The sequence below is a fragment of the Pan paniscus genome, chromosome 9, assembly GCF_029289425.2.
Source record: "Pan paniscus chromosome 9, NHGRI_mPanPan1-v2.0_pri, whole genome shotgun sequence".
Taxonomy (NCBI): Eukaryota; Metazoa; Chordata; class Mammalia; order Primates; family Hominidae; genus Pan; species Pan paniscus.
The window spans coordinates 76,929,949-76,954,713 of NC_073258.2; the positions used below are offsets into that span (position 1 = coordinate 76,929,949).

Consider the following 24,765-nt stretch of genomic DNA (forward strand, 5'->3'; position numbering starts at 1 on the left):
AGTAGTTTTTCTCTTCATTTTTTCCAACATATGCTTAATTCGTTGGTACCTCTGTTCTTTTGGTCATCTTCACTTGCTTTTCCTGGAAAGTCCATCCATCTTGCACTTTTCTTCAAAAAACTTTAGCAGTTGGGGATTCAAAAATGCTAGACTGGCCAGGCACGGTGGCTCACACCTGTAATCCCAGCACTTTGGGAGGCTGAGGCAGGCAGAGCATGCAGTCAGGAGATCGAGACCATCCTGGCTAACACGGTGAAACCCTGTCTCTACTAAAAATACAAAAACTTAGCCAGGTGTGGTGGTGGACGCCTATAGTCCCAGCTACTCGGGAGACTGAGGCAGGAGAATGGCGTGAGCCCGGGCGGTGGAGCTTGCAGTGAGCCGAGATGGCGCCACTGCACTCCAGTCTGGGCGACAGAGCGAGACGCCATCTTAAAAAAAAAAAAAAAATGCTAGACCTATAGAAAACCATAGAGATTATCTATTCTAATTCTCTCAATTTGCAGATAGGAAGTCAATGCTCTGGTAAGTTACTGTTTGTCCAACTCACTAGCAAAACCAGGACTAGATCCCGTTGTCTTCAGTGCTGTTTTAGATAACTAAAAAACCAGTGATTTTCGTACTGTTACACACCACTCAATACAACGCTTTTAACATTAGATTCTCCAGCAGACCCTCACTGTATGTCTTAGAATTTCTCACTCTGTCTTCCTGCAAATAGTATCAGATCCCACAGAATTAAGGACTCATTCCCACAAGACTGCCTCACCACATCAGATGCCATTTGGCAAGCCCCAGGTTGTGACCTGTGCTTCTGATCGACCTGCTTTAAATAGAGGTTCCCATAACCCACTCCTTGGATTTGATTAATTTGCTAGAGCAACTCACAGAACTCAGAGAAACATTTACTTAACCCTTACTGGTTTATTATAAAGGACATTACAAAAGATACCGATGAACAAGATGGAAGAGATGCATAGGGCAAGGTATGGGGGAGGGAGCATGGAGCTTCCATGCCCCATCTGTGCACATCAATCTCCAGACACCGCCAGTCTGGAAGGTCATTAGATCTTGTTGTGCAAGAGTTTGTATAGGTCTCGATCTCCAGCCCTCTTCTCAGAGTTTGGTGGGTGGGGAAGAAAGTCCAACCTTCTAATCTCTTGGTCTTTCTAGTGACCAGTTCCATCCTGAGGCTGTCTAGGAGCCCCTGCCTTAAGTCATCTCATTAGCATAAACTGTGGTGTGATCAAAAGGGGCTCATAATGAATAGCAAAAGACACTCTTATCGCTCAGGAAATTCCAAGGTTTTTAGGTGCTCTGTAATAAGGACTGGGGGCAAAGACCATATATATGTCATGTTATACTTTGATCTACAGTTTCTCCTAAATTCCTTTTGTTCTTAAATTCTTGACACAGTTGATCAGGCAACTTACTTTACAGGTATTTTATCTATTGATCATGTTTCTTAAGTAATGCAAGAAAAGAGCTGGTGCCAGGCATGGTGTCTCATGCCTGTGATCCCAGCACTTTGGGAGGCTGAAACAGGCAGATAGCTTGAGCCTATGAGTTTGAGACCAGCCTGGGCAACATGGTGAAACACTGTCTCTACAAAAAATACAAAAATTAGCTCAGCATGGTTGGGCATACCTGTAGTCCCAGCTTCTCAGGAAGCTGAGGTGGGAGGATCACCTGAGCCCGGGAAGGTCGAGGCTGCAATGAGCCAAGATCGTGCCACTGTACTCCAGCCTGAGTGTTAAAGTGAGACCCCGTCTCAAAAAAAAAAAAAAAAAAAAAAAAAAAAAAAGAGAGAAAGAAGGGTAATTTCATACTATAGCTTTTTATTTGTTGTTTTTACTTTTTTTCTTACAGTCCAACATACTGGTTTTTGAGGTAATTATAATATGTAATTGTGAGTGAAATATAGAATACTTTTTGAGGAAATACCATCCAGATCTTTCTTGAAATCAAATTGGCCTCATTAAATTGACTGTGAAATCTTGGTCACATTACTCAGACTCTCTAAATATTGTTTCCTTGTTTATAAATAGATATAACAGTATCAACCTACTAGAGTTGTTAGAATAAATAAGGCCATTTGTAGATACCTAGTGAATGATTATTTGTACCCTTTACATTTCTTTTTTTTCAAAGACAGGGTCTTGCTCTGGTGCCTAGGCTGGAGTGCAGTGGCATGATCAGGGCTCACTGCAGCTTCAACCTCCCAGACCCCAGCAGTCCTTCTACATCAGCCTCCCAAGTAGCTGGGACCGCAGGCATACGTCACCAAGCCAGGCTAATTTTTTTATTTTTGTAGAGACGGGGTCTCCCTATATTGCCCAGGCTGGTCTTGAACTCCTGGGCCTCCCAAAGTGCTGGGATTATGGGAGTGAGCCACCACTCCCAGCCCCCTTTACATTTCTTAGCATGGTACTAATCACACACAGTAGCACTCAGTATATAGTTAGCTTGATTGATACTATTTGGAGATAGGTCAAGGCTTACAGTAGCTATTATTTATGCTTCTACTTCTGAGTTTCTGTGGCCTATTACAGACAGTATAATCTTTCTTTGGATTAATTGTATGGAAATAAATGTTACAAAGCATGCAAGCATATATTTTTTAATAAATGTATTTTTTCTTTCCTCATTAGAGAACTCTTCTTGAAGACTAATGCTCAGTTGACAATTCGTTGCAGGCAATTACTCTCTGAGCTTTCCTACATTTACCCTATTGATTTGGTAAGTTTCAAATTTTCTGAAAATATTTTTCATTTTGAAAAGATGATTTCTGTATGACATTTCCTCTCAATGAAAAAACTCATTGCTTTAGGCTTAATCATATGCTCTGTCATGATTCATTCAGGAGCTAATGTCTATTTAAAACATAGATTTAGACTTGTTTGGCCTTAGGTTCTACTATTTCATTTATATCACTTTGGTGGTGGGATGCGCTCATCATCTGAAAGACTGCCAAATTATTTTTGGTTTCTTTAGGATCTTTTTACTTAACCACATTATCCATTATCACCACTTTTTTTTTTTTTGAGATGGAGTTTCGCTCTGTCACCCAGGCTGGAGTGCAGTGATGCGATCTTGGCTCACTGCAAGCTCCCCTTCCCGGGTTCACGCCATTCTCCTGCCTCAGCCTCCCGAGTAGCTGGGACTGCAGGCGCCCGCCACCACGACGCCTGGCTAATTTTTTTGTATTTTTAGAGAGACAGGGTTTCACCACGTTAGCCAGGATGGTCTCGATCTCCTGACCTCGTGATCCACCCACCTCAGCCTCCCAAAGTGCTCGCATATCAGGTGTGAGCCACTGCACCCTGCCCATTATCACCATTTCTGACATACACATGCAAATATATGTGCACTGCTTTAAAAATATGATTGATAATTTTCATGTATTAGTGTTACTTAAGATATTCCTGGGGTAACTGTCAGGCTGTTAGGTTTTTGAGCCTAGTTTCTTAGAATGAATGAAAAAAGGAAAACTTTAATAAAATTGATTAGGATTATTTTTCAGAGAACTAAATCTGCTAAATTTGATAGTTTTCTTTTTAATGAAAAGTTGTTTAAAAAACTAATTTTCAGAGAAGAAAGCTAATAGGATTTGAGTTTGCTTATAGAATCTTATTAAACCATTTATATATGTGAATGAAATAAGGATATTTTTATGATAATTTTACATGGCTTTTTCCTTGGACATGATGTCTTAAATGTTATTATAGAAAATTTCAAGTATATGTAAATGTAGGGAGAGAGTAGAATGAATCACCATGTACTCATCATCCAGCTTCAACAATTATGATAATACTTGGAGTTTAGAACAGTGTTTTGAGTCAGCACCAACCTGCTGATTTCTTTGAGATTTAACTTAGAGTTTCTTTGCTTTATTTATTAATTTTATTCTTTAATTAAATTCACAGAATGAACATAAGGATTACTTTGTATGCGGTGTCAAGTTGCCTAATTCTGAGGACTTCCAAGGTATTTTATTTTTTATTTTGAAGATTTGTTATATATTAATATATGGAAATAGAATATCTTGAAATGCTGGTTGCCTAGCACTTTATCCAAAGGAATTTTTGGACCTTCTGTCCTTTCCCAATTGCAAGTATGTATGTCAGACTCCTTGATGGGAGATAGAATGTTAGGTCTAGTCATAGAAAAATAATTACTGAACCTTATATTAGAAATTTAAAAGAAAATAGTTTTTAAATGGGCTTTAAGCAAATTAGACAGTCAGGTTCTTAAGAATACAAATAATCGCCCTTCCTTTTGGTTTGATTTTTATGAAAAATTTGTGTGTGGTTGGGAGCAGAGGAACAGCAAACAAAATCTGTTCTGTTATTATTTAGAAAGTCATATTACTGCTGACCTGAAAAGTATTTGAAAATTTAATTTTGTGAAGTTTCCATTACCACAGGCTTAATTTGTTATACTATCATTTCTGTTATCTTTTAACTAAAAATAAATAAATTACATTAAAGGTATTATAGAATATGATCCTTAGTAATTTCTATATTTTAAAATCTTTTGTTTTTCCTACTCTGCAAATATTCCAAAGAATTTATTTTCTTTGGCATATCAGTGATCATTTTTATTGTTAGCCAAGTGGGTTCTTTTCCCTTAGCCTAAACAATGCTTTGAGGCCTATTAAATATCTTTATAGATTATTCCCAAGCCAGCATTTTATCTACTTGAGAAGTTACTAAAGAAGAGAGCATTGCTAGTTTTGATCAGGACTTTCATTTTCTAATAAAGAAGCTGTTGTTATTGGTGATCATTTAACATCTAAGAGTGTTTTGTTACCCTGTTGGGCCCTTACCTGTAAGTACCTTGGACGTGATAAAAGGAGAGTGATAAACCAGGAGTTGGAAAACCTGTGTTCAAGTCCTGATTGCCCCTCTATAAACCATGTAATTTGGAACAAGTAATGTAACCTTTGAGTTGATTTCCTAATTGATTGAATGAACTATTAATTTATGCCCTACCTGTCTTAGATGATTGTTGTGAAAAATAAGTGAGGTATACCAGTAGCTATAAATGCATAAGATTTTGCCTAATCTTTAATACTCACAAAAACAAACAAAGGGATCCTATAAGGAAAATGGTATTCAGTGACTTGCTTGAGGCCACAAAACTAGGTAATAATATAGCTGGGATTTGTCTGGTTTCCATTTCATAGTGCTCCCTCAGATATCTGTAAGACATTCACAAAAATGTGTTTTGATGTTAATTTTAGGCAAAGTTGTGGTATCTTGAAGCCCATGGCACATCATTTTCCTCATTGATTCATTTAGTAAACATATTGAGTACTTTTGTCCCGTACCAGTTTCCTGGGATACAGAACATTATTCATTGAAAAAAATGTTCATTGAACACCTAAATGCCAGGCACATGATGCAGAAAGTAAACATGTTCTCTCCTTCCATGGAGCTTATTGGGGGAGACAGCCAATAAACAAGAAACTAAGTAACTAGCAAGTATTTAATAAAGGAATGTGCTGTCCCAGAGAATGGAAGAAACTGCTTTAGATAAAGCAGTCAGAGAAGACCTCTCTAAGGAGAAATATAAAATTGAGGGCTAAAAGGAGCCAACTATGCTACAGCTGGGGGAAGAGCATTTCTAGGAGAAGGGTCACCAAGTACAAAGGTGATGATGAAGGAGGAATGGGCTTGGCATCTCTCAAAAAACTCAGGGTTTGGGGAATGTGAGAAAAGACTTGTATTTTGGGTAAATCATGTAATCTTTCAGCTTAATTTCTTATAAAATAAGATATCTATATCTGTAATTTCTTGTGATGATTGAATGAAATCACATTTGAAAAAGCTTTTCATATAGGAGGTACTCAATAAATATAATTGGAATTTGTTGCAAAAGAGAGAGGAAGGAAGGACAGTAAAGACCAGACGTGTGCAGCTGGAGCATAGTGAGCGAGGGAAGAGCTACGTTAGAAGAGGTAGGAGAGGGCAGCCAGGGCCTTGAGGTCACTATAAGGAGTTGATATTTTATTCTCGAGGAAGTAGGAAATGCCTGAGGGACTTCAAGAAGCAGGATGGCATGAGCTGAGTTAGGCTTTTAAAAGTCACTCTGGCTGCTAAATACAGAATGATTTGAAGGAGGCAGTCAGGGAAGTAGGAATATCAGGAGTGGTGGTCTGATTACTCTGAGATGTGTCTTGATTCTATTTTGTTTTCTTTGAAGTTCCTTGTCTCCTAGTTTTTCATAGCTTTTGTAGTTATCTACACTTACAATGCCCAACAAGCTGAATACAGTCTCCCTACCCTTTAAGAAATTAGTGTAGCTTTTTAGTGCAGTTGTTGAAAAACAAAATGTGAGATAAAATGAAATAAATGTTTAATTTTACTCTAAGGTCATATTCATTCCCATTCCCCATTACCCTTAGGAATCAGAAATTTTAAGAAGCACATGCAGTAATATTGGACTTTAAAAATCTTATGTTGGCCGGGTGCGGTGGCTTACGCCTGTAATTCCAGCACTTTGGGAGGCTGAAGTGTGCAGATCATTTGAGGTCAAGAGTTTGAGACCAGCCTGACCAATATGGTGAAACACTGTTTCTACTAAAAATACAAAAAATTAGCTGGGTGTGGTGGCACACACCTGTAATCTCAGCTACTTGGGAGGCTGAGGCACGAGAATCACTTGAACCCAGAGGCAAAGCTTGCAGTGGGCTGAGATTGCACCACTGCACTCCAGCCTGAGCGACAGAGTGAGACTCTGTCTAAAAACAAAAACAAACAAACAAAATCTTATGTTAATATCCTGCAGGCACTTCCATTTACTAAATGTATTGAGTGTTCTGTGTATGTCATCCATGGTGCCAGGTGTTGAGGGTGTAAGAGATGGTTAAGACATTGATCCTGCCTCAGTGAGATTATAGTCCAGTTGAGGATATCAGATTTGTAATCAAGACAGTCAGTAAGTATTTATTGAATTCATACTCTGTGTCAGGCACTTAGAAGTTTATAGCAGGTACATGGTACTCAAAAAAGTGAGAATAATCACTTCTATCAGGAGGGATCAGGAAAACTTTTATAGAGAAGATGATTTCAGTGTCTTAAGAAATAAAATGATGTTTTCCAGTAGAAAAAAAAATAAGAAGACATTTTAGGCTGGGTGAGTAGAAATATAGTAACATAGGCTGGGCATGGTGGCTCATGCCTGTAATCCTAGCACTTTGGGGGACCGAGGTGGGAGGATTGCTTGCGACCAGGAGTTTGAGGCTGTAGTGAGCTATGATTTTGCCACTGTACTCCAGTCTAGGTGACAGAGTGAGAACCCATTTCAAAATAGAAAATAAGAAAGGGAAATAAATATGATAACATGGAACATCATGATGTTCTCACATTTACCCTAATTCTCACAACTGTGAGAATTAATTCCATCTGTAAGGAAAGGAATTACCCTCAATTTAAAAAAGGAAAAGAAAAAGAAAATTGAAGCTCAGAGAGATTAGTTAATTTTTTCAAGGAGTCATATTAACCAGTGATAAACCTAAGGTTATTCCTGGTCTGCCTGATTCTAAGATTCGTATAATTCTTGCCACAATTCAGTTTTCTTCCTCGCTTTGAATAATAACCTCTTTAAACCTGTGACAACTTTTTAGTATTCTATAGCAGCTGCTTTCTGGGAGAGACTCTAGTGAAGGAACTCCAAGCTGGTTATTCTGTGATATTCATGAGACTTTGCTGGGATAGACTTTACGCTGCATGGGGTGATACTGTTTGAGAAACTCCACCATAGTGCTCCAACATTATTGTGCTTTTCTAAGTGGGTAAGTTACTGTTGGAGTATGCCAAGGAGACCTGGACACAGTGGGAGAAAAATGTCCAGTGAAGGGTGTTCATCTGAGTTCCACTGACCGAGACATTTAGCTTAAAAAAAAAAAGTTTGTGTGTGTGTGTGTGTGTGTGTGTGTGTGTGTGTGTGTGTGTTTAAGTAATCCATAACACGAGAGCCTTTTGTGGTAATGAGACCCAGATTTCCTTCTGTGTCTGTATCCCTTTATGCAGGCATGATTTCTTGGAAAGGAGAGTCCATATGTCAAACAATGTCTCATTGAGAACATGGAATGATTCCATAGATGCTGTGGCAGTGATTAGAGTCTTAAATATTTTGTCCTGTCTGGATCAGTGGGTGCTTGGTTCCTTAACAAATCAGCTGCCTCAGTGATTGGGAAGGCAGGATGGTAAGAGCTTTTAGATCACTTATTGTACTTGGATGCATTTGAATATTAATAGTTTGTCCAACATATAAATCAAAGGAACATTTGAATGAATTTATAATGTTATGGCCATTGCGTGTTTGTGGAATTTGTTGTCATAAAAATTATACAAAAGCTACAGCCTTGAGTGGTTACCTACATTTTAAAAATAAACCAGGAATATTTATTATGAGGAAACTGGGTTTTAATTTTATTTTCAAGCCCCTTAAAAGTTTGTTGGAATTAGCACCTTTTTCACATACCTGAGTCTTAAGGTTCATTCGTGTTTCTCCCTGGACCCTCCACTCCTGCTCCAACTTCTCACTAACAAAACTATCGTCTGTGACCTTTCTAACCCCCAGAACAGCATAAGGTACACAAACCTCTGCTCTGCCTTAGGTGTTAGGGACGTCATTAATGCTTACTGGAAAAGCACACCCCAGAGAGCTGGGTTTTGGCTGTGGCAGGTAAAAAAATCTTTCAGATCTTGCAATGCTGGAAACCTTAAACCTTTTGGTTTTTTAGCTAAAGTGATTGGCAACAGAATGTGACATCTGAGGTTGCATGGCCTGCAATAGCCATAATTAACCACATGAGCTCACATTTTCCCACTGGAGATTCAGTGGTCTTGGGGTGATGAAAGTGACTTCCCTACCAGGAGGTGGTTTTCCTTTTGAGGGTATTGAAATACCCTTGGGCCCTGTAATGCTTCACCCATGGTCCTTTTAAAATGCTTTTTAATATAAAGCTTCAATATTGGAAATCTAACACCACAGTGTTTAACACTGAGGCTGTGATGGAGCACTATGGCCTGGAATGGGAAACCTAGAATTTTTAATAGGTGGAGTGGGAAGACTTGTGGCAAGAATGGTGAGTGTGAATAACCTGAATCAAAGCTGATTTCCAATATTATTCAATTTTCAGTGTGTGCTATTTCTTTTTGTTTTATTTCTGTGTGTAGACTTCTCTTAGAGATGCCTTTTTATCTTTAAACAAAGTTGTTTTGTTCATTGGTGGGAAGTGATGTTAGAAAATCAATTTTTGGTTATTTTAATAGAGATGTGGATGTAGTCTCAAAATACACAAATATAATTCTTTAGCAGTCCTCCTTTCATAATATGGGGAAAATGTAGATGCTTGAATGTTTAGCATTAGATAGATATTTTTGAAACATTCATTGTTTGCATTTGACTTGCTTGAAAGGCTAATTTAAGAGGCCTGCTCCTTTCTGGAAGTTTTCAAATCCTCTTCTGTCAGGTCATATAGGAAAGGAAAAGCTTTGTATAAAGCACATAGAGGGAAGTTGCAACTTAGCATAGTATTATCTGTCTTTAAGTCCTCATCTTCTTCCTCTTCCCCTCTCTCTTCAAAAGGTGGTTATTGAAGATCAAGTCCTTTTACTGACAGGAATATTTTAAATTTGATAAGACCTAATCTTTACGGAAAGCACGAGGCAGAATTCAGTCACCTGTGAAGAAACTCACAGTTACAGCTGTGACTCCACACCTGTATAGGTATTCTGGAGGATTGTGGACACAATTCTTTCAGTTATTTCATCACTCATAGTTTCTACCTATGTGGCTTTGACCAAGCCATTTATACCACCTGGGTCTCATTTCTCTCTTCTCCAAGTTGGTAGCATCAGAGTCAGTGATTGTGAAAGTTTCTCTTAGTTCTATTATTGTATGATAATGAATTTATAATGTAACAAATTTATAATGTAAAGTACTTTTAGTCCCTAAGGTAGTCTGATGTACGGGTTTCAGCAGAAGGAAAAGTGTTGTAGTAGTATTCAAGGTACTTGGGTGGGACTGGGGCAAGAGGACACGGTCTCTAAAAATAATTAGGATTCTAGTTAGTTAGAGCATGACTCAGTAGTTGGTTGAAAATTACTGCTGTTTGATTTTTTTCCATGAGTTTGTTTTAGAGAACAGACATTCCTTGAGAAGCCCATTTTCTGTTGAGTACTATGCAAGTCATCGAGGACTCTCAGACTTTTTATGTGCTCTTTGCTCTTACTAGAAAACTGTGAAGAAACTAAGGTGGTACACGTGTGTCATATGCTTGGTACATTCGAGGCTCCCAAGTTAAAAAATTGTTATATGCTGGGCACAGTGGCACAAACCTGTAGTCCCAGTTACTTGGGAGGCTGAGGCATGAGGATTGCTCGAGCCCAGGAGTTTGAGGTCGGCCTGGGCAACATAGTGAGACCTCATCTTTTTTTAAAAAATAATTGTTATATTAATGTTTAACAATAAAGTTATGAGACAGTATAGTAGACTGGTTAATGGTGGAAGATTGGGTGTCAAGCCAACCTGTTTACTAGCTGTATTACTTTGGAAGGATTCCTTAATCCCTGAGCCTTAGTTTCTTTATCTGTAAAAGGAATGCAATAGCATTTAAAAGGTGTTTAACATTGTTAGTGAATGAATGACTGTCATATATAAAGTACTATAGACAGTTCTGGACAGAAAAAAGTATATATATAAAAAAATATATAAATAGTTACCTATTTTTATAAGACTACCAAAGAAAAACAAATAGTCTGCTATGGTAGTTAAGGGTAGAGAATTCACTGAGGAATGGATCTCTGTAGTGGCACTTCTACCATAAGAAGGTAGTGCTTAGGTAATTAAGTGGAAACAGAAAGAAGAATGTGAAAATTTTTATTGGTAATTGAGGTTAAAGCCACCCTTAGAAGTCAGGGAATAGTCAAGGCATGGTCATTGTGATCATTTCAGCCCTTCTTCTCTAGCCAGATGGGATATTCCAGATTATGTGTTAAATGTTTTAGTGTATGAGTGCACACACGTGCACTTGTGCACTTTTAAAAGCATTTAGGAATACTGTATACCAAGAAGATCCTGTTTCCTTCCTCTTGGGGGAAGTTTAAAACTTTCTGTTGTATTACTCCCTGTTCTTAGCCCCTGAATCATCATTTATCACTTGATAGATAGTGGCAGAAATCTGGATAAGTTTAGAAAATGTAATTGTCTGTGGCTTTTTGAAAGCTAGATGCTTATGTCTGATTATAAGATACCTGCATTTTTTCCTAGTAGTTGCTTCCACCTATATTACATAAATAGGGTGGTATATGAACAGTGTGGTTTTTCACCTTTTGCTTTTGCTGTTTAAAGCATTTTCCCCCTTAACCCATATTTAACTTCATAGACTTATTATGTAACCCTGTCTTTTTCAATATCAAGAACATACCCCATAAGAATGATTATACTATTTCATTTCCCTTTAGAATTAATAATGTTGTAAAATAGTACAACTATATTGCCTAGGAAATTGTTAATGAATAAAATGTATAACCACTGTATAGTGTGTTCAGTTTAAACCTCTGAAGCTAATTTTCATATCATGTAATAGACTCAAGTATTAATTCATCCTGTAAAAATGCTGGGAAAGAAAGCAATGGTTATTTGGACATAGTAAGAGTTCTTGCTTTAAGGTATATATCAAATGTTAATCTCATCACATTAATTATTGGAAAATAGTTTAAAATACAGTTAGTAGATGAAGTTTCAAGTCTTGTTAATGTGTTTACATTTGCATAAAATTTATATAATTTAGATAAGTGGTTAATATTTTATGTACCACATATTTTTATAAAATATTCTTTGAAAATGATTTATTATCTTATGGTTATTTAAAAGGTAAATAGTTATTTTCTTTTCCTCTGCTTTTGAATTTACAGCAAAAGATGATGGAAGCATTGCTGTTGCCCTTGGTTATACTGCACATTTGGTCTCCATGATTTCCTTTTTCCTACAAGTGCCCCTCAGATATCCTATAATTCATAAGGGGTCTAGATCAACAATCAAAGACAATATCAATGACAAACTGACGGAAAAGGAGAGAGAGTAAGTGTCTTTTTTTAAAAAAATGATTTTAACATCAAGCCAGTATAAAACGTGGGGTATAACAAAATACATAAAATGTAACCTAAATTATGACAACTTTTATATAACCTTTGTAGAGTGCTCCATTCATTTAAATCAAATGTAGTTATTATGTGAAACTAGTTATTCATATAAATTTTAATGACTCAACCCCTGGGCTTCCAAGAATTGCTAATGGTGGCAAAAATTTACTTAAGTTTCATTTACTTTCTTCTTACTTTTGTGAGGATAAGTGTCATATGATCTACAAATATTCACCTAGTACCTCTTGCCTGCCACTCAACAAGTAAAATGTTAAAAGATTTGTCAGAGATCTAACTAGGAAAAGATATAATGGCAGATTGAACATAGCTGAAAAGTGGATTAGTGAATTGGAAGATAGGTCAGCAGAAAATACAAGTGTCTAATATACATGTAATTTCAGGCACAGAGAGGCTGGAAAGATTGTGAGGTAAACGCAAAATTTTAAGAGATAATGACTAAGAATTTTCAAATTTAACAAAAGACATGAAATTACAAATTCAAGAAGCACTAACAAAACAGAATGACAATAAAGAAAACATACCTGGAGAAATTAAACAGCCGAATATCAAAGAGAAAGTGAAAATACTAAAAGCAACTAGAGAGAAAGACATGATAACATGAAAAGATTGATAGTAAGACTGAAAGCTGATTTCTCAGTGGAACAATGGAAGCCAGATGGTGATGCAGTGACATTTTAAAATACGGAAAAAACAGAACTGTCCACTTAGAATTCTATACCCAGTAAAAATATTATTCAAAAGTACAGGCAAAATAAAGATATTTCAGACCATCAAAACTGAGAAAATGTATCGCAGCAGACCTACAGTAAAGGAAATACTAAAGGAAGAATAAAAATAATTTCAAATAGAAACATGGAAATACAGTACAGAACAAAGAATAAGAGAAAGGAACAAAGAATAAGAGAAAGGATAAAGATGTATTTCTAAATTCATTTTGACTATAAATAAATACTAATGTCTTCTTAAATATAACATGCATATACATAATAATATATGTAGGATTATAATGCATGGTTCTAACACAAAAAGTAAAAAGGGTTGAGTGGGGTTAAAGTGCTCAGAGATCTTAGCATTGTCTGGAAAATGGTAAAGGTACTAATTTATATCAGACTAATAAATATGCATATTGTACTTTTCTTTTTTTTGCCTTCAGCACTTTAAATATGTAATATCACTCTCTCCTGTCCTGTTAGTCTTCCACTGTAAAGCCTGCTGCCAGATGAATGGGAGCTCCATTGTATGTTACTTGTTTCTTTAAAAAAAAAAAAAATGATAGAGCTTTGTTGTGAAAAATGATTTGATTGCTAATGTAATCCAATTATTTGGTTCCATTGTGTTTTTTGTTGTTGTTGTTGTTTGTTTTTTTGAGATGGAGTCTTGCTCTGTTGCCAGGCTGGAGGGCAGTGGCGCAATCTCGGCTCACTGCAACCTCCACCTCCTGGGTTCAACAATTCTCCTGCCTCACCCTCCCGAGTAGCTGGGAATACAGGCACGCACCAGCACACCCAGCTAATTTTTGTATTTTTAGTAGAGACGAGGTTTCACCATGTTGGCCAGGATGGTCTCAATCTCTTGACCTCATGATCCACCCGCCTTGGCCTTCCAGAGTACTGGGATTACAGGCCATTGTGTGATTTTATAGCATTCTTTGCCATTGCTTTATTTATATTTATCCTTGTTTCTTTTCTCCTGCTGCTTTTAGGATCTTCTCTTTATACTTGACCTTTGGGAATTTGATTGTTAAATGCTTTAAGGTAGTCTTCTTTGAGTTAAATCTGTGTGGTGTTCTGTAACCTTCTTGTACTTGAATATTGATATTTTTTCCTAGGTTTGGGAAGTTCTCTGTTATTATTCCTTTCTACTCCTATCTCTTTCTCGACCTCCTCTTTAAGGCCAGTAACTCTTAGATTTGCCCTTTGAGGCTATTTTCTAGTTCTGTAGGCATGCTTCATTCTTTTTTATTCTTTTTTCTTTTGTCTCCTCTGACTGAGCATTTTCAAATAGCCTGTCTTCAAGACCACTAATTCTATCTTCTTCTTGATCAATTCTGCTATTAAGAGGCGCATTCTTCAGTATTTCAGTTGCATTTTTCACCTCTAGAATATCCACTTGATTCTTTTTAATTATTTCAATCTCTTTGTTAAATTTATCTGATAGAAGTCTGAATTCCTTCTCTGTATTATCTTGAATTTCTTTGTGTTTCCACAAAATGGCTATTTTGAATTCTCTGTCCGAAAGATCACATACCTCTGTTTCTCCAGAATTGGTCCCTGATGCCTTATTTAGTTAATTTGGGGAGGTCATGTTTTCCTTGATGGCCTTGATGCTTGTGGATGTTTGCCAGTGTCTGGGCATTGAAGAGTTTAGGTATTTACTATAGTCTCCACAGTGTGGGCTTGTTTATACCTGTCTTTCTTGGGAAGGCTTTCCAGGTTTTTGAAAGGACTTGGATGTTGTGATCTAAGCTATATCTGCATTAGGGGGAACACTAAGCTCAGTAACACTGTGGTTCTTGCAGTCTTGTAGAGGTACCACTTGGTGGTCTTGGATAAGATCCAGAAGCGTTCCCTGGATTACCAGGCAGAGATTCCTGTTCTCTACCATTACTTTTTCTCAGTCTCTCTCTCTATGCTGAGCCATCTGGAGCTGGGAGTAGGGAGACACAGTCACCCTCGTGGCCTCCACCACTGGGATTTCCCTGGTTCAGACCTGATGCCAGCATAGGACTGGGTCTTATCCTAGGCCCTGTGTAACCTCTACCTGGCTACCACCTATGTTTGCTCAAGACCCTGTGGCTCTACAATTAGCAGGTGGTGAAGCCAGCCAGGATTGTGTCCTTCCCTTCAGGGCAGCACGTTTCCCCCAGCCCCTGAGCAGGTCCAGAGATGCTGTTTAGGAGGCAAAGACTGGAGTCCAAAACCTGAGAAATCTATCTGGTTCTCTATTCTGTTGCAGCTAAGCTGGTGCTTAAACTCTAAGACAAAGTCCTTCCCACTTTTCCCTCTCCTTACTATACGCAGAGGTTTCTCTTCACTTGGCCACCATCACCTAGACCCACGATGGGTACTGTCAGGCTATCACTGATGTTCACTTAAGGCTCAAGGGCTCTTCAGTTAGCTTGTGGCGAATGCTGCCACACCTGGGAGTCACACTTTAGGGCAGAGGGCTCCCCTCTGGACCAGGACAGGTCCAGAAATGCCATCCAAGAGCCAAGGCCTGGAATCAGGGACCCCAAAAGCCCATTTGGTGCTCTACTCCACTGTGGCCAAGCTGGTACCTGAAAACAGCACATCTCAGAGTCTCACCCAAGGCCCACAGCTTACTGTCTGGCTATTACTCCTGGTTCTTCAGGGCCCAAGGGCTTTTTGGTCACAGGTGATGAATCCTGCCAGGACTTGGTCCTTCCTTTTAAGGCAACACATTCCCTTCTGGCCCAGCGTGTGTCTAGATATGTCATCTGGGAGCTAGGGTCTGGAATGGGGGCCTCATGATTGCCCAGTGCCCTATCCTATTGTGGCTAAGCTGGTATCCAAGATGCAAGACAAAGTCTCCCTTCTCCTAACAAGCAGAAAGAAGGAGTCTTTTTTTTTTTTTTTTTTTTTTTGCTGCAGGCTGCGTTGCCTAAGGTTGGTGAAGGGGTGTCACAAGAACTTCCTTAGCCACCCCGGCTAGTGTCCCATGTCCATTGCCTCTAAGGCCAGCACTAGCACTAGGACTTACCTAGGAATTGCAGTCTTCACAGCCTAGACTGTCTTTCAAGATTATTTAGAACCCCAGAGCACCTTTTCCGTGGTAGAAAGTTTTGCCAAAACTCAAGTTCTAACCACTGGGATGGGCAATTCCCCTCTGACTAGGGCTGATCTAAATGCTGCCTCCATGGATGGGCATTGGCTGAGTTTAGTCCAGTTTTGTTTCCCACTGTGACAGAGCAGCACTGAGTTGAATGCAAAGTACCACAATCGCTGTGCTCTCCCTCCCTCAAGAGCACAGATGCTCTGTATCTCATGGCCGCTGCCGAAGGAATGGGGAAGGGGCGGCATCAGCAATTCAAGTCTGTCTTTCCTACCGTCTTCAATGCCTTTTTCAGCTATATGAAGTTAAAACCAGGTACTGTGATTGCTTACCTGATTTTTGGTTCTTATGTAGGTGCTTTTTTGTGTGTGTAGATGGTTGTTAAATTGGTGTTCCTGCATCTATTCAGCCATCTTGCTTCACCCTCCTCATGGTGTTTTCTTACAATCCTTTTCATTTCTGTAAGGTTTGTAGTAATGTCCCCACTTTCATTTCTCATTTTACTGCATTTTCTTTCTTCTTTTTCATAGTTATTCTAGTTAAAGATTTGTCAATTTCTTTTCAAAGAAAAGACTTGTGGTTTTGTTGATTCTCTCTAGTGTTTTTTTGCTCTCCATTTTGTGTATCTCTGCTCTTATCTTTATTATCTCCTTCATTCTGCTAGCTTTGTGTTTTATTTTCTTTTTTCTCTAGTTTCTTAAAGATGGCAACTTAGGTTAATGAGATCTTTCTTTTATAATGTCAGTGTTTACACCTATAAAAGAGTTTCCATACCCCATTCATTTTTGTATGTTATGTTTTTTTAAATTAAAGTCAAAGTATTTTCTAATTTCCCTGTGATTTCTTTATTGACCACTGGTTGTTTATGAGAGCATTCTTTGGCTGGGCGTAGTGGCTCATGCCTGTAATCCCAGCACTCTGGGAAGCCAAGGCAGGCAGATACTTTGAGGCCAGGAGTTTGAGACCAGCCTAGACAACATGGCGAGACACTGTCTTTACAAAAAATACAAAAATTAGCTGAGCGTGGTGGTGTGCACCTATAGTCCCAGCTACTCAAGAAGCTGAGGTGGGATAATTGATTAAGCCCAGGAGGCGAAGGCTGCAGTAAGCCGAGATTGCAGCACTGCATTCCAGCCTGGGTGACAGAGCAAGACCCTGTCTCAAAAAAAAAAAAAAAAAAAAAAAAAAAAAAGAGCATTAATTTTCACATATTTGTGAATTTTCTAGTTTTCCTTTCATTATTGAGTTCTCGTTTTATTCCATGTGGCAGAGAAGCAGAGATGATAGTTTTATGATTGTAATATTTTTTAAATTATGAAGACTTGTTTTGTGGCCTAATGTATTGTCTATCCTGGAGAACATTCCACATGCACTTGAGAAAAATGTGTATTCTGCTGTCATTAGATGCAGTGTTCTATTTATGTCTGTCAGATCTAGTTGGTTTATGATGTTCTCAAGTCCTCGATTTCCTTATTGATCTTCTGTCTAAATGTTCCATTTATGACTGAGAATAGAGTATTGAATTCTTCAACTATTAGTGTGAAACTGTATGTTTCTCCTTTCAATTCTGTCAACATTTGCTTCATATATTTTAGACCTCTGTTGTTTTGTGCACATATTTCTTGTTACATCTGCCTGATGAATTGACCCTTTTATTGGTATATTTTTGCCTCTTATAACAACTTTTGACCAAAAGACTGTTTTATCTGATATTAGTATGACCACCCCAGCTCTCCTTTGGTTACTATTTGCATGGACTGTCTTTCCCATCTTTTCACTTTGAACCTTTTTATCTAGAATAAGTCTCTTGAAGATGGCATATAGTTGGAGCATGCCTTTTATGCATTCCTCCAATCTCTGCCTTTGGATTAGAGTTTTTAATCCACTTACACTTAGTTACTGGTAGGGAAAAACTTACTTATGCCACTTTGCTATTTGTTTTCTGTATGTCTTATGCTTTTTTTGTGTCTCATTTCCTTTATTACTGCCTTCTTTTGTGCTTAGTTGATATTTTTTGAGGTGTACCCTTTTGATTCCTTTCTCATTTCCTTTTCTGTGTATTTTATAGATTTTTTATGGTTATGATGGGATTTTAATTAACACCCTACATTTATAACATTCTAGTTTGAACTGATACCAGTTAGCTTCAGTAGCATATAAAAACTCTGTTTCTATACACCTCCTCCCTCCCATCTTTATGTTGTTGTTGTCACAAATTGCATCATTATACATTGTGTGCCCATAATACTGTCTTTTTTATTTACATATGTAATTACCTTTTCTGGATTTTTATTTCTTTATACAGCTTCAAGTTACTATCTATGGTCCTTTAATTTCAGTTGAAGGCCTTAGCCTTCACTTTCTGGTTGCACTAAGCCTAGCTGTTAGCCAGAGGGGAAAGTGTAGGCCCTTCAGGTTTTTTCTGAACATGCATCTTGTTTCGGGCATGAATGTAGCTTCTAAATTCCCCACTATACTTGGACACTTTTGAATGACCTAATTTCTCAAAGAAACTCTCTCCAGCTTTTCTTCCCAGGCTTTAGGCAATCTGTTTTATGTCTGAACTGTAATTTTTTTGCCCCAGGTGGCTCTGGGTTGTTTGTTTGCCTTACTACTTGAACATTGCTAGCTGCTTTTCAGTTCTGAGTGAGTTCAGACTAGGTGAGGAACAAGGGAAAGTGACTTGCTAGTTCAGGTAGCCGCCAGACAAGTTAGAACAGACACACTTTGTTTTTAGAATAAGAATCTGATCTATTCCCTCAAGATCAAAAAATGAGGTGTCATACTGAGAGGGCAGGCTGTTGTCTTCAAGACCTATGCTGAGCTGGAGAGGAGGGTAGGGCCAAGGCAAGTCAAAAAGCTGCAAAACTTTCTTCCTGGTTTTGAGTTTCTTTTTTCTTGATTTAATGTTCAGACAATTGATATAAACCTTTGACTGTTTTCCGGGGTTTTGACAAAGTTGATTTTGACAATTTTTCTTGATTTTTTCTTTTTAGATGTTTCCCTGGAGGGATAGGTCTTTGGCTGTATCTACTGTACCATTTTTGCTGACATCATTTGGTTTGTTTAATGATGAAAAACATGGCTTATAAGGGATGAAGGGACGCCTAGATGATTTTAAGCAAAAGATAATGCCATGACCAGATATATACTTAAGAAAGATCACCTTGTAGTTCTCTGGAGACTGGGATATTTCCAACCAGCCTTCTCCTAGTGCCGTAATGTTCAAATTAAGTGTCTTTCCAGATTTTTATCAAAATTTTTCATGATAATCAGACTTTAAAATTAGTTATCCAGGAAAATCACTTTGGGAGCTTGCAGGAAGGGTGTTCCTTGAGATGGTAAATATTCTTGCTCCAGATCAGTTGCACACTTTAATTTGTGAAGTAGCAACTTAATATGTGGGCAATTTCAAGTAGCATGCCCCAGTGTGAGTAGCAGTAGTGATTTATTGATTGGTTGATTTTCTCGAGTGATCTGGTAAGGCCAGCTGGTTTTAGGTGATTATGTTATCCCTTTTTTCCTTGGCAGCCAGAGGAACCACAGGAATTGCATTTTGGTGAATGAATTTTATATTCTTCCTCTATCTTCCTCCTTTTGCTGAAACACAAATTGTATTTTGTTGATTTTGATATATACATTTTGGGCATTTTAATATTGATAAAAATGAGATGCATCTTATAATTAATGGGCATGTCATATTGTAATTGATAGTACTTTTCTTAGTGTTACATAAGTTAATGATGCATTTTACAATTGATGCTGTCTTAGATTTTAGGAACTCTTAAGTGTTTTAGCTGGTTTTATGCATTTTTGTGAAGTACTTCAAATCCTTTTTGGAATAACATGGATGTATAAATAAATATATAAATAGAAATATGTTTAGTGATTATGCTTATGCCTCAGTTATTCTTAGCCTGGATCACTGAAAGAGCAGATTAGACATGGTTTTTCTTTCTCTTGTTTTCAATTTTGATGTAAACCTTTCCAGGACATTAGATGGAATCAGATCTTCATGGGAGATGGCAAGTAGAAATTGAATGACTCATTGGATAAATTATAATTAAGGTAATGGCCCTAGGAATTTTCAGCCTCTCCCCTCTCTGATTATCTATCTCATCTGGCTATTGGCACTTGAGATGTTAAAGTTCAAAGCTCTATTTAGCCAGTTTTGCTGGAAGAGAAAAAGACCGATTTCTTTTCTTTGTCTGGCCAGTTTGAAACACAGGCCTGGACTGATGCCTTGTCTAAAACATTACTTGTGCACCTGCATACTGTAAAGGGAAACTCTGAAATCTTTGCTGCGTTTCACTGTGAGGCTCAGACCACAAAACATGAGGAATGTAACCAGAGTCCAGCTGCAGTGTTCCTCCACCCCCCACTTCTTTCACTGAGGACTGAAAAGTATGTTTTAAAGTGATTTTTGGAATGAAATTTATTAGTCATTGTTATTGTGCTACTTGTCTGGTAGATAATAAATTCAGAATGGATTAGTGAAACAAGCCATGAGTTAGGACCTAGCTGATCAGAGCATATGGCTTTTTCTTTTTTTTTTTTTTTTTATTATACTTTAAGTTTTAGGGTACATGTGCACATTGTGCAGGTTAGTTACATATGTATACATGTGCCATGCTGGTGCGCTGCACCCACTAACTCGTCATCTAGCATTAGGTATATCTCCCAATGCTATCCCTCCCCCCTCCCCCCTCCCCACCACAGTCCCCAGAGTATGATATTCCCCTTTCAAGGCCTTAAAAGATGTCTGAAGTTTGTTTTATTCTCAGGAGGAGAAACAGGGGGTGGTATAATTGGCAGGCACTTTTGAAACTTTCTGGCCTGCTCACAACAATACTTTTATAAAACTCTAAAAGATGGTCAGCCATTTTTCTATTGTAGAATTATTGGAACTTAGAGAAATGGTAATGCTGTTTCCTTGATTTTGTGTACTTATGTTTGTTCCTATGGAGGATCCTGACCTTACCAAAACCCCAAGAGTTGCCCTTTTTACCTGATTGATTCTGATTTCTTTTCAAGACAGAATTTCTAAAGTATAAAGAAATTGTGATGTGTTCAAAATCAGATAATATTGGGCCAAGATCATAGTCATTGCATGTGGCCCTGATTCTCATTAGAGTGGAATGGTCTAACACCTTTTTTGTGACTAGGTGCATAAGGCGGTCATATATCCTATGTATAAAGAGGTTGGCCAAATAGGTCCCCAAGTCTTATGACCTGCGTTTTTTATTAATCTTGCAGCCACATAGACAGGTCAAGAGGTTTATGGACCTTCCCGTTCTGCATAGCTAGTTTGCATTTTGCCAAGAGGGAAGAGACAAAGGAGTTTGCAGAGTAGCAGTAAGCAGGCCGATTCCTTATCTCTGTATTCCCTCAGCCTACCTCTTGGCTGAGCAACACTAACTTGATAAATAAATGAATGAAAATGTCTTTCTGATGGCCTCTTCTTGAAGCAATTAGAATACCTTGAGCTTTATTTGTGTAAGTAATAAGTTTTCTGTAGAAATAGTGAGTGGCACCCAGAATTTTGTTGGTAAAAAGCTTATATTGAAAACATAAATGAAAATTCCAGAACTCTAGTTTTCAGACTGCTGTAATTCTGACTCCTCATTTCTATTATTACCTGCTTCAGGCATACTTAAACACCTGTTGACAACATCTTATATTAAGAATTACATATTCCTTCCTATAAAAATTCTCAGCTTCTGTTTGTTAATCAAGCTATTTTAGTGCAGAGAGTTCAGAAATGATTGTTGTCTTCACTAGATTAGCATCTGTTTGCTTTCATGGCATCCAATTAAATCTGATGGCCTTCTTCCAGAAATGGGGAATTTTCATATCATGCGTAGGCTTAAATGCTATGGCCTTCATTTCCAACTCTCTTCTGTGTATCCTATAAATTAGAACATTTCTTATAACCTTTCATCTTCATTTTATTATAGGTTGTTGCTCAGATGTTGGCATTTAGAGCACTCAGTAGACCCAGACCCTAAACCTTTAAATTGGATGACAAATACATTGACTTGAGGCAGTGGAAAAGAGTGGACCAAATGCTTTGGTTTTCTATTTTCCTTGCTATGCATCTTTAAAGTATAATTAAGCAAATATTTTTCAGGGTGACTAATACTCCTGAAATGAATGAAATTGTTAGTTCTTTTGGATTTTCCACTTGGTTACAGGAATTTGACCTAACTTGAAAAATCTCTGTTCATGTGAAAACTTTCCCAAATGTCTGTAGTCCAGTTCTCTATAATTACCTAACAGTACACCATGGAACAGAAATAAAGATGAAAAAAAAAACGTCCATGCAGAATTGTAGACTTACTGTGTTTTAGAACCAGTCAGAATATTATTACATCATCTAATTGAACCCTTCATTTCACAACTGGAGAAACAGGTTGAAAGTTGAAGTGTGGTCATACAAGTTAACTAAGCATTCATTTTGATATGCCCCCCTGAGGAGAGGCAAGCCCAGAAGATGAAGTGCTAATTATTAAGTTTTGTACTTGTAAAGCAAACATATAGGAGATGGAAGAAGTATTTTTATCAAAATGGGTCTGCACTGGAGCCTGAAATACTCCCTTTTCCTGATTTAGGGAAAGCACTCTTGTAAAGAATGCAGAAATGTGAATCTCTGAATATTAAGCGGTTACTCTGTTACTTTCTCACTGAAAATGTTAATTATTCAAATCACATTTATTAGTTCATTCGACATTTGTTTTTTCTCTAAAAGGTACGGTGCAAAATGCATCTCTTTTTTTCTCTCTTGCCTCCAATTTAAACTTGACAAAATTTTTGTTTTTTATTTCCAATTATTTTGGACTTTGGGGTCATGTTGGCTTCTCGCTTATTGCTGAGTGACTGTGGCAATGTTCTCCTCTCTGAGTCTTGGTTCTCCTGGCATAGTACCTATGTCACTATGCCACTAGGTTGTTGTAAGGATTAAATAAGCGCAGTGCTTGGCATACAGAAAATGCTTAACAAAATTTTGCAACTACTATTACGTATACGTTGAGCTTTGCAATAGGAATCCTAGGCATGTAAGTTTTTATTCTGTGTGCTAGATAGAAGATGGGCCTAATAAAGGGTAAGGAATATTAAAAATGTAATCCAGTGGGAAAGTACTGTATTTCCTTTTGTAATAGTGTTGTGAGGTGCATCATCTTTAAGTCAATGGTCTAAGTGCAGAGGACTAGTGAAGTTCCCCATAATGCAGGGGTAAAAACTGGTGTAGGTCTGAAGGCTTGTCTGTTTACAGGCATACCTCATATTTTTGCATTTTACATTATTGTGCTTCATAGAGACTGTATTTTTTACAAATTGAAGGTTTGTGGTAACCTTGCATCAAGCAAGTCTGTCAGTGGTATTTTTCCAACAGCATGTGCTCAGTGACCATTCTAAAAATCCTGGGGCCCTTAAGAATGATGCTAACTATACTCTGTGTTCTATAAATGTAACATCAAATCCTATATGACAGCACATCTGTTTACAACATGGTTTATTGAATATTTTAAGGCCCCTGTTGAGACCTACGGCTCAGAAAAAAATATTCTTTTCAAAATATTACTGTTCATTGAAAACACACCTGGTTACCCACGAGCGCTGATGGAAGTTGTCTTCATGCCTGCTAACATGGTATCCATTCCGCAACCCATGGATGACTTTTAAGTCTTCTTATTTAAGAAACACATTTCATCACATTTCATAAGACTGTAGCTGCCATGGACATAGTGATTCCTCTGATGGATCTGGGCAAAATCAATGGAAAACTTTCTGGACAGTATTCACCATTCTAAATGCGATTCAGAATATTCATGATTCATGGGAGGAGATAAAAATATCAGCATTAACAGAAGTTTGGAAGAAGTTGATTCCAACCCTCATGGATGATTTTGAAGGGTTCAAGACTTCAGTGGAAGAAATAACTATTTCATGATAAAAGTTTAACGATGAGGAGTTGCATCTTATGGATGAGCAAAGAAAGTAGTTCCTTGAGATGGAACCTAATTCTAGTGAAGATGATGTAAAAAAAAGGATTTAGAATGTTACGTAAACTTAGTTGACAAGGAAGTGGCAGGGTTTGAGAGGAAGGATTGACTCCAGTTGTAACAGAAGTTCTACTGTGGGTAAATGCTATCAAACAGCATTGCATGCTACATGAAAGGCAAAGTCAATTGATGCCAAAAACTTCATTGTCTTATTTTAAGAAATTGTCACAGCCACTCCAACCTTCAGCAGCCACCACCCTGATTAGTCAACAGCTATTGCCAAGTAGGCAAGACCCTCCACCAGCAAAAACATTATGACTCTCTGAAGGCTCAGATGATCATTAGCATTTTTTAGCAATAATATGTTTTTAAACTAAGATACGTACGTTGTTTTAAACTATATATTTCGTATTTTCTTTAATTTTTTCCATGAACACATGTTCAAAGATATTTTTAAAACATGATGCTATTTTCATATATACTAGGAAACAAAAAAAAAAACTGTGTGAGTCGCTCTTTATTGAGATACTCACTTTATTTATTTTTATTTTTTTTTTGTAGAGACAGAGTGCCGCTATGTTGACCAGGCTGATCTCAAACTCCTGGCCTCAAGCGATACTTCTCTCTCGCCCTCCCAAAATGCTGGGATTACAGCTGTGAGCCACAACACCCGGCCAAGATACTAACTTTTCTGCAGTGGTTTGGGACCAAACCCACAATATATCCAGTGTATGTCTGTACTTCAAATAGGCCGAGAGTTTACTGTCTACAGTCTGCTAAGTAGTCACGTA

The 24,765-nt window shown here is 37.7% G+C and overlaps 1 protein-coding gene across 3 annotated transcripts in view; it reads left to right on the plus strand.

The window, feature by feature from the left end:
- The window catches only part of UVRAG (UV radiation resistance associated), a 324,828-nt gene that overhangs the window by 187,815 nt on the left and 112,248 nt on the right, over nucleotides 1-24,765 (plus strand). For all 3 annotated transcript variants that reach the window (XM_034933393.3, XM_055094696.2, XM_055094695.2), the window contains 3 exons: nucleotides 2,652-2,739; nucleotides 3,927-3,987; nucleotides 11,931-12,096. In XM_034933393.3, the coding sequence (XP_034789284.2) occupies nucleotides 2,652-2,739; nucleotides 3,927-3,987; nucleotides 11,931-12,096 (315 nt within the window). The remainder of the gene's footprint in view (nucleotides 1-2,651; nucleotides 2,740-3,926; nucleotides 3,988-11,930; nucleotides 12,097-24,765) is intronic.